The sequence below is a fragment of the Microcebus murinus genome, chromosome 19 (genome assembly GCF_040939455.1).
Source record: "Microcebus murinus isolate Inina chromosome 19, M.murinus_Inina_mat1.0, whole genome shotgun sequence".
NCBI classification, from domain to species: domain Eukaryota; kingdom Metazoa; phylum Chordata; class Mammalia; order Primates; family Cheirogaleidae; genus Microcebus; species Microcebus murinus.
In genome coordinates this window covers 51,404,525-51,413,458 of record NC_134122.1, presented here as the reverse complement: position 1 = coordinate 51,413,458, position 8,934 = coordinate 51,404,525, and the positions used below count along the sequence as shown (strand labels likewise).

General features: G+C 49.0%; 1 protein-coding gene across 1 annotated transcript in view; it reads right to left on the bottom strand.

The window, feature by feature from the left end:
• Positions 1-5,329: 5,329 nt before the first annotated feature.
• KIF26B (kinesin family member 26B) overlaps positions 5,330-8,934 on the bottom strand; it is a 446,437-nt gene continuing 442,832 nt past the window's right edge. The window contains exon 15 of the mRNA XM_012751241.2: positions 5,330-8,303. Within this exon, the coding sequence (XP_012606695.2) occupies positions 8,155-8,303 (149 nt within the window). The 3' untranslated portion in view covers positions 5,330-8,154. The remainder of the gene's footprint in view (positions 8,304-8,934) is intronic.

Sequence of the window (8,934 nt, the reverse complement as noted above, 5' to 3'; positions counted from 1 at the left end):
TAGGATGCTTTTTCAACTCACGGTTTCTGCTCCTATGACCCAAAGGGAGTCCAGGAAGTTCTTGTTGAGGACTTGGGGAGAAGAGAAGCAGGGGGCCCAGGAGGTGTGCAGGCCCAGGGCTCACCAGAGTAGGGGACAGGGGCCTTGCCAGGAGTAGAGCACACATTTGCTTGAGTGGCAGCCCCAGCATCTCTCAGGACAGATGTGGCACCAACATCTAGGAAAGTGCCTCACCGCTGCTCGGGGGAAAATATCTGCAGTGGAGGGAGAGAGTTTGTCTTTGGAGGAAGGGGGGACCCTAGGAGACCTTTTTCCAGTTCTGCTCTGTTTTGTGACCTGTTTCAGTTGAGACAAGCACCAGATTAGCAGGGGGCCCATGCTTCTGGGCCTAGGTGATCTGCAGTGATTGCAGATGCCCTGATGTTAGGCGAGCCCCAGAGACACTGGACTGAGGGAGGCCACCAAAAAATATGACCAAGTTGCTCAACACTTGTGTGTGTGATCACTAGCCCAGGGCCCGACTCGCAGGCACATAGAACAATTCCAGGCTCTGTGACTTAGCTCCAACCCCCACTCACTCCCAGCTGAGCTTCTGACCTTGTGGAGGCCACAGGGGAGCTAGGCAGGCCTCACCCCAGGAAGTCCCATGGGGCAGGCCTAGGCCAGGCATCGCTCTAGTAAGAGGAACCCACCCACAGGCCTTGAACTGTCTTCCCCGTGTGTAGAAAGGTAGGCTGTATAAAGAGGAACTCGTGACTCTGGGTAGAATAAAAGTGAACATTTAATGCCACCATAGTTTGATTCTTTAAAACACCAGATTCTTTTTTGACAACATTTTACACCTCATATGCCACAAAAATCAGAGATCGTAGCCAGCAAACAATGTCTTCACACTGGAAATGGCACGCAGCTTAATGGATTCATGTCACCAGTTTGTGAGAACTATAACTCTTTTTTCTGGACTGTTCTGCAGAGAGCCTGCTCATATTTATCATGATCAAGCCAACAGTTAACTTTTATATAGCTATGTAAAGGCCCATGCACAAAACTAGCCTGCAAATAGGCTGCTGGGACCTGCCCAAGTACAGTATAGCTGAATTTCTTGAACCAGTGAGCGTTACTAAAAAATGTTAACAGTAAACACTTGTGAACTAAGAACTTAACTTTTCAAATGGCACCAATCTTCTGTCCAGTTAAACAGTGGATTTAAATCAATGACATTAGGTATTACAATTGAATTTTAAAACAAGATTTTGTGAATTTGTGGTCACCGTTCTGGACACAATAAATGCACTTGGGCAGGCCTTGTCTCCAATTTTCCAGCGGGCCCGTTTCTACAGATAAGCATATTTATATATACATACGTACATCACCAATCATGGAATCACAGAGCCAGGGCTTAAGGGAATTACAAAGATCATTTAGCACAATGTCCTCATTTTACAGATTGGAAAACTGAGCTCCAGAGAAGTTAGGTAATGCACCAAGGCCAAAGCTGGAATTAGAACCCAGGTTTCCATCCTCTGCTCTTCCACCACATGACCCACCTCCCGACACACGCAGCCACGGCGGTGCACACACCTTAGCACAGAGGGACGATGCAAGGGTTCACGTCTGCACACATCTGGTGCGACGCCATTTAATAGGAAGAGTCCAACGTGGGAAACTCAAGTCCCAGTTCTGCTAGACAACCACTCTATGAACTTGGGCCCATCCACTCTTGCCTTCAGTTTCTTCATCTATAAATGATTATCCCCAGCTCCTATATAGAGTTTAATTTCTTCAAAGCACTTCCCATCAGTTATACCATTTTTGCTTTACACTGTCCCAGAGGGGCAGCTGTCGTGACCACAATCTTCCACTGGGGAACCTGAGGCCCAGCAGAGTGCAGAGACTCACTCAAGGTTGCACAGCTAGCAACTGGGACCAGGCACAGCAGCCCGGTGTCCTCCCTCCTAGCTCAAGGCTTTTGCTCCTAGGTTTAGCTGCCTCTCAAATGAGACTACTGACCCCAACTCCTCCCTGCCTCTCAGGGACCCAGTGAGGGGACAAGATGCCTTAAGTATAATGGGTTGCAAGACTCACTAAAGTGCTTTGGTTTCTCCAGAATAAAACAGGTACTATACATATCCAAGGTAAGGACCTTTGGGTGCTTTCCCAAACTCCCTTCCGTAGCACCAGGGATGGGACAGGAGTCTTAGGGAAACGTAGGGACCTAATACTGCCAGCACTTTTCTCAGAAATTTAGTGTGGAACCAGCAGGAAGAGGCTGGAGCATCTTCCACACAGAAGAGGCTGGATTTCCAAGCTCATTATCATCAAAATCAAAATGCAGGGGTCTTGTCCCCTTAGGCTACTCACTATAGAAACAGCTTAGATTTTGAACTAAGCCCTGTACTTTAAGGACTGGATCCTAATCCCTATCCTCCTGATTTATTTACCTTTCCTCCTCCCAGCCTGTCTCCACTAACAGACTTCGCTAGAGTGAGGAAAACATAGAAAAAACATAGCCACAGATGGACCTATAAAACTTACTCTCCAATGCATAGCACTCGGATAGCATTTCCAACTGTGATACAGAAATAAATTATGAAGCACAAGCAATGCTATGAAACAACATCCTGAGTTTACAAATAAATTATAACTTCTTCATAAATTGAATGTGACAATGTGAGATGTCAGCAGTAGGGGGATGAAGGAACGAGCCACTTTTAGTTCGAGGGGTAATTTCTATGTGTACATAAAATAGATGTGTTAGTGCTGGTATTTCAGCACCCACCTCTGTCCGAGTGGATGTGGTGAACACTGCATTTCATTATAAGCAATGAAGGCTTGATACTGCCTCAAGCCCCACTCTGTGTCCAATAGTATGACATCATCTCAGGTTCTGAGTAGGGCCACCCAAAAGCAGAATGTGTTTGTTTAGAAATCAGAGAGATAAATTAGCTTCTAGGAATTTTTAAAAATTTAAGATGAGCTTAAATTACAATAGCTTCTCTTGAATTGGAATTATGCTTTTATTATGGAAATAACGAATAGGTATATTATTTTGTCAGGAAGATTGCTAAGTGATAAAATTTTTTTTTTTTTCCTGAGACAGGGTCTCACTCTGTTGCCCAGGCTAGAGTGCAGTGGCGTTATCATAGCTCACAGCAACCTCAAACTCCTGGGCTCCAGCCATCCTTCTGCTTCAGCCTCCCAAGTAACTATGACTACAGGCATGCACCACTATGCCGGGCTAATTTTTCCATTTTTGTAGAGACAGGGTCTCGCTTTTGCTCAGGCTGGGCTCAAACTCCTGGCCGAGATAGATCCTCCTGCCTCGGCCTCCCAGAGTGCTAGGATTACAGGTATCAGTTACCATGCCTGGCTGCTAAGTGATAAAATTTATAAGCTTTTACCTGCAAATCTTGACAGATATTTTCTAGAAGGAGAGAAAGAGATGTTAAAATCCAAGGGAACACTGTATCTCTATACCATCTGTTCCCCTTATCCCCCCAGTTTTAGGCCCATTTACTGACAGCGTCAGTGATGCCAAATTGACCAGCTTTGTTTCATTTGGTACAGAGAAAAGTGGGCTGCCCTTCCCTCCCCACCTGGAAGAAAAGTGCCCCTTGCATCCTGGAAAGCTGAGCCACATGCCCAGGTAGCAAGAGGGAGGCCCCGGGGACAGTGGCCCTGGACACCTTTGTATCAACTAATAGGATTTTCAACCTGTTTCTCACTTGCATAGCTGCAAGGTTTAAGAGAGACTGCCTTTAAAAGTGAGGAAATCTTTTTGTATATGCTCAGAGGATGGGCGAATAGTCCAGGAAAGAATAATGAATAAGTTCAGAAATTCTCCCATTTTCAATTTTGAAATCAACTCATCTTTAGTCATTTCTTTCATAGTCTCAAATCCTTTTTGGAACAAGAAACCTAAAAAAATTCAATATATTATTTTGGAGGGCTCGACTGCAGATCAGCATGGCCTGTGCCACCAGTTTAATCCCCCAATTAACTCTGACAACCGGGTTTGCATTGGACAGACCTGCGAGCTCCTGCCAGCCTTGCCTCTGTCCCCAGAAGCTGCGGTCAGACGGCGGCTTTCACACAGTGACACCTGTGAGGAGGCCCAGAGACGGTGGCTGGTTTATGAGGACGTGATATACACCCCATGTGGGCACAACTGCATTTTTTTCCTCAATACTGGAACAGAAATCCAAGCAAGTGTGAGATTTGTGTGTGTATGTAAGACTTTCTGAACCAGCACGCTGGCTGGTATATGTGGTTGCATTTAAGTCACTGCCGCCTTATGGGAACACACTGGATTTCAAGCTCAAGGCTAATTTACAACAAGCTGGGCAGATTCCTGCCTGCCAGATTCCCCATGCTGGGCCGCATGGCTTTTTATCCCAGCTTCAAATGCAAGGCCCTTCCTCTGCCTGGGGTGCCGGGTGTGAGTCCCACCTGTGTCAAGGTGGGACCATCTCTGCACCCGCATCTCAGCCTCCACGTTCAGAATAGCAATTGGAGATTAAACAACAGGTGGGGTGTTCTGATTTAAAATCCAGAAGAGATGAAAATTAGAGACGCCTTCCCCAGGATGTACAGGGAAATTCAAGGACAAGAAGATTAAGGTTTGCAGCTTTCAGGTGGGACTGAAAGCCCAGGATAAAGCCCACGCTCCCTCCCTTGGCCGTCGTGAACTGCAGCGTGGTGGATGCACTCCCGGGCAGGCAACATCACTGTTCCCTTTTCGATTCTTAGTTTTGTTCTGCTGCTAATGCTTCCGCCTTGCACTGAGCTCTTAATATTTGGAATGGGGGTGTGGAGACAGGTTTCAGACAAGGAATTAAGGCTTGCACGTCTAAGTGACCATTTCAAATAAACATTTGTCCTTTCATTTGTGGATGATGACATAGAAATGGGTTCTTTGACAGTCCCTTTGCCTACTTGGGTTATCTGTCACCAAAATCAAAAGGAGGCCGGGCGCGGTGGCTCACGCCTGTAATCCTAGCACTCTGGGAGGCCGAGGCGGGCGGATTGCTCAAGGTCAGGAGTTCAAAACCAGCCTGAGCGAGACCCCGTCTCTACCATAAAAATAGAAAGAAATTAATTGGCCAACTAATATATATAATATAAAAATCAGCCGGGCATGGTGGCTCGTGCCTGTAGTCCCAGCTACTCGGGAGGCTGAGGCAGGAGGATTGCTTGAGCCCAGGAGTTTGAGGTTGCTGTGAGCTAGGCTGACGCCATGGCACTCACTCTAGCCTAGGCAAGAAAGCGAGACTCTGTCTCAAAAAAAAAAAAAACAAAAAAAAAACAAAAACAAAATCAAAAGGAGACCTGGAACTACCTTGCATCTGGTCACTGGGTGAGGTGTTCCTCAGTCACTGGGCCTGTGTCAGTGTAGCTGGCCAGACTTCCTCCCTTTGTGCCTGAAGGTTGTCATCTCTATAGTTAATTTGTGGACAGAGCCAGAAAGAAGTGCATCATAGCATAAAATGCATGGTTTCTTTATGTGATTCATCGGTTCTTGGTAAATTAAGATGTTTGCAGCTTATTTAGGTTCCCCTCCCCCCAAAAAAGAAGAAAAAGAAAGGAAAAGAGAGAATGGACAATAGCCATGCCAAGTTGTTCTCTTACACCACGGCCTGCAGGACCCTGCGAGATGTTCCGTCTGACTTAGTGAGAGAACTCTCAGTTTCCTGCAACCTTTTCTCATATCCTAAAGTTGCTATGAATGCATACGAATGGGTTTAGGCAGCAGGCCAGCTGGAGGCCGCTCCCCTAGGGAGGATCCCACTGAGTGAGATGACGACGCCACTGAGTCTCCCTCTGGGAAGGCCCAGGCTCGGTAGTCGGCCTACTGAGGAAGTTGGGGCAGCAGGGGAGGATGTGGCAGGGGCGACAGCTAAGGTCACTGATGATTAATCAAATAAATTTGTTGCCAATAACAGAAAAACCCAAGACACCCACCTTTGAAAATACCCAAATTAAAGGCTTTTCATGAAGCGATGCATTTCAAACCAGCAACCAAAAGGGACACCAAATGGCAAATCCAAACTCAAAGGACTGGCCTCCCTTTGGGTCCAGAACCTTGCAAAACTTGTCAAGCAAGCCCGCTTACACAAGCGCTGGGAGCCCAGAGCCACCGGCTGTCCTGAGAATGGGGCTAAGGCTCCGCAGCAGCTTGGGGAGGCCCTGCTCCCCAGGGCAACGACCTTGTTGGGTTTGGGGGCTGCAGTGATGGCTGGAGGGGAGCCTCTCACCATACTACAGCCCGGTCAGGGGCGGCTTTGGTCTATCTCCTGTGTGCGGCTCTGCACAGGAGCAGACACTCACAGACAGTGCAAGCTGGCCTGGGGACCCAAACACGCGGGACAGCAGGACATGTGACCCTGTTCTGATGATACAGGGTCAGGTACCGTGAAGCTCATGAGACGTCAGTTCCCACTTACCGAGTTCAGCTCAGTAAAGGGCCACGTGTGTCCAGAGGTACATGGACCAAGAAATGCAAAGGTTCTTTTTCCTTGGGGAGCAGCGGGGGTTAGGAGTTAGTGGGGGCAGCCTAGCTGGGAATGGGCTCATGAAGACAGGATGCATTTGAGGGAAACGGAACAGGACACCATGCAAAAACCTAGGCACCTACATCGGTGGGAAGGGCTGACAGGTGGGAGGACTCAGGTTTCTATCACTAAAATGGGTATAATAATCCCCAAGGGAATTGGTACAGGAATGAAGTTCTGGATTTGAGAATGAGGTCCTACGTTCTTAGGTGCTGAGCTGGCTGTCCACACTCACGGAACTCTGTGCTCTGTCTACCCGGGTTATACAAGTTAAGCGGGGAACCTCTCTCTGCCTTTGAGTGCCAAGCTTGAGGGGACAAGCCTTGTCCCTTCCTGGGATAGATGCTTTGGGACACAGGAGAGCTGAAATTTTTGTTTTTAGTAAGTACTCTGGACAGCAAGAAAGTTCTGCAGTCTTGAGAATCTTTCTTTTTTGTTCTAATCCAATACAATTGGAGTCTCTGAACATATTTTATATAAGCCTGGGCAGGTCTCTAAACTGGGAAAAATCGCCCCTTTCATTCACAAACTAGAAAACAAACAACTATGGCTCTGTTGAATTGGTTCAAGCTTTCAATCCAGAGTCTTTGGAATGGAAATAAATATGAAAATTGTTCTGAGGGCCATGAAAACCCTGGATGTGTAGGTCAAGGAACCAGCACGAGTGTGAGGACGTGGGAGCGTACACGGAACCAATGGGGCCTGCAAGGAGAAGGCAGGGCCAAGTCCCAAAGGACTCCTTTGCCCTTCCCGATGCCAGTCCTGTCCCCTCTCCCGCTCCCTAAAGCTCCCGTGCACCTGCTCTGCGGTCAGCCTTCCGAGTCGGCCGGCTGTGCTGCTCGTGGGAGGTGGCATCCAGTGTCACCTGCTGCTCCAAACCTCCTCTGGAGACACGCCCTAGCTGGTGCCGGTGCAGCCTCTGTGCTCTGCTCCAGCGGCCTGACCGAGCGGCCGTGAGACAGTTAACATTTACTCAGGTGCAACACAGATCAGGAAACCTCTCTACAAACACTGCCTACTCAGAAACAGCACGTCAGAAATAGGATAAAACACCAAGAGAAAACGAGCTGTAAATATATTTCAAAAATGTGATTTTCTTTTTTGTTTGTTTTGTGGTTTTCGTCTTGACTAGCACCATCTGTACACAAGAAAGTAGGAACATAAATGTTTGGCTAATAATAAGGATTTGCAAGGCACTTAATCAGTCATTCTGGGTCATCTTTTTGTCGCTTTGTGTTCGCTTTCCACAGCAATCCTCCAGCCGCCCTCCCCCTTCCTCACGAAAGCAAGAGAAGAGCGGGGTCTCCTTTGCCAGCAGTTCTATGTACAAACAAGGTCTTTAAAGTTTCTCAAAGTGCTTTTTCAGTCTCACGGGGCTTCGACCCCGTGGCCTTCCCGTCATTTGCTCCTTCCATGCGTGTTTGGCGTCTGCACCTTTCCTACAGAAAACAAAAGAAAAATCGCCTTCCGCTCCACGCTCACTCCAGACCTGCCACCAACCTTCATCCTCATTCATTGTCTCCGATGCCGCCAGCACAGGGGGCCGGGGTGCGGCGTCCCCGTGAAGTCCCAGGCAGCGGGGGCCGAGGCAGGGCCCAGCTCTCTACCGGCGCCTGGAGGTGATGTCGAAGCAGGTGATCATCATGAGATGCGCCTTGCAGAAGTTGACGCGGCTCTCCAGGCGCTCCGTCACACACTCGAGCGCCTCCAGGTACTCCAGGGAGTCCAGCTCCAAAACCTGCTCCAGGTCAACTGCAAAAGAGGAGGAGCCCGGTGAGACGTGGCGGGCAGGAACCCGCCGCCCGCCCGGCTCCCGGCCCGGCTCTGACCCTGCGTGGCCGCAGCACCGCGCTCCGCCTGCCCCGGGCGGAAGGGAGCGGCGCCGCCAGTGTGTGCATCCTCGGGGTTTCTCCAGATTCTACTGAGGACTAAGGTGACATTCTGGCGCCCCCACCCCCAGCCTCCCCAGCACAGGCCTGGAGGAGATTCTCCTGCACCTTTATTTTCTGTTACCCACAGGTAAGCAGCTCTGCAAGCTGATGTGGGGAGAACTCATCCCTTTTTGGGGTCTCACTGAGTGACGTTTATCCTCCTCGTATGAAAGGGCATCGGCTCTGGCTCCTCCTTCACGTGCCGCGTGTAGCTGCCTATCAGGCTGAAAAGTGTGACCCTGTCTCTCGGCGCTTCCTGGTTCAGTCTCTCCTACTCATTGGCCATTTGGGAAATATGGTGACACGCAGATCTATATTAAGATTCTTTAAACTCTGAAGACAAGCTGGGACTGAACAACCTTCCCTGATGTTCAGGCCAGCGCAGGGTGAAATGTCTGTGCCCTTCAATTCCTGAAGAGCAGGTGTCTGGGGTCAACCCCTCCTGGCCCCAC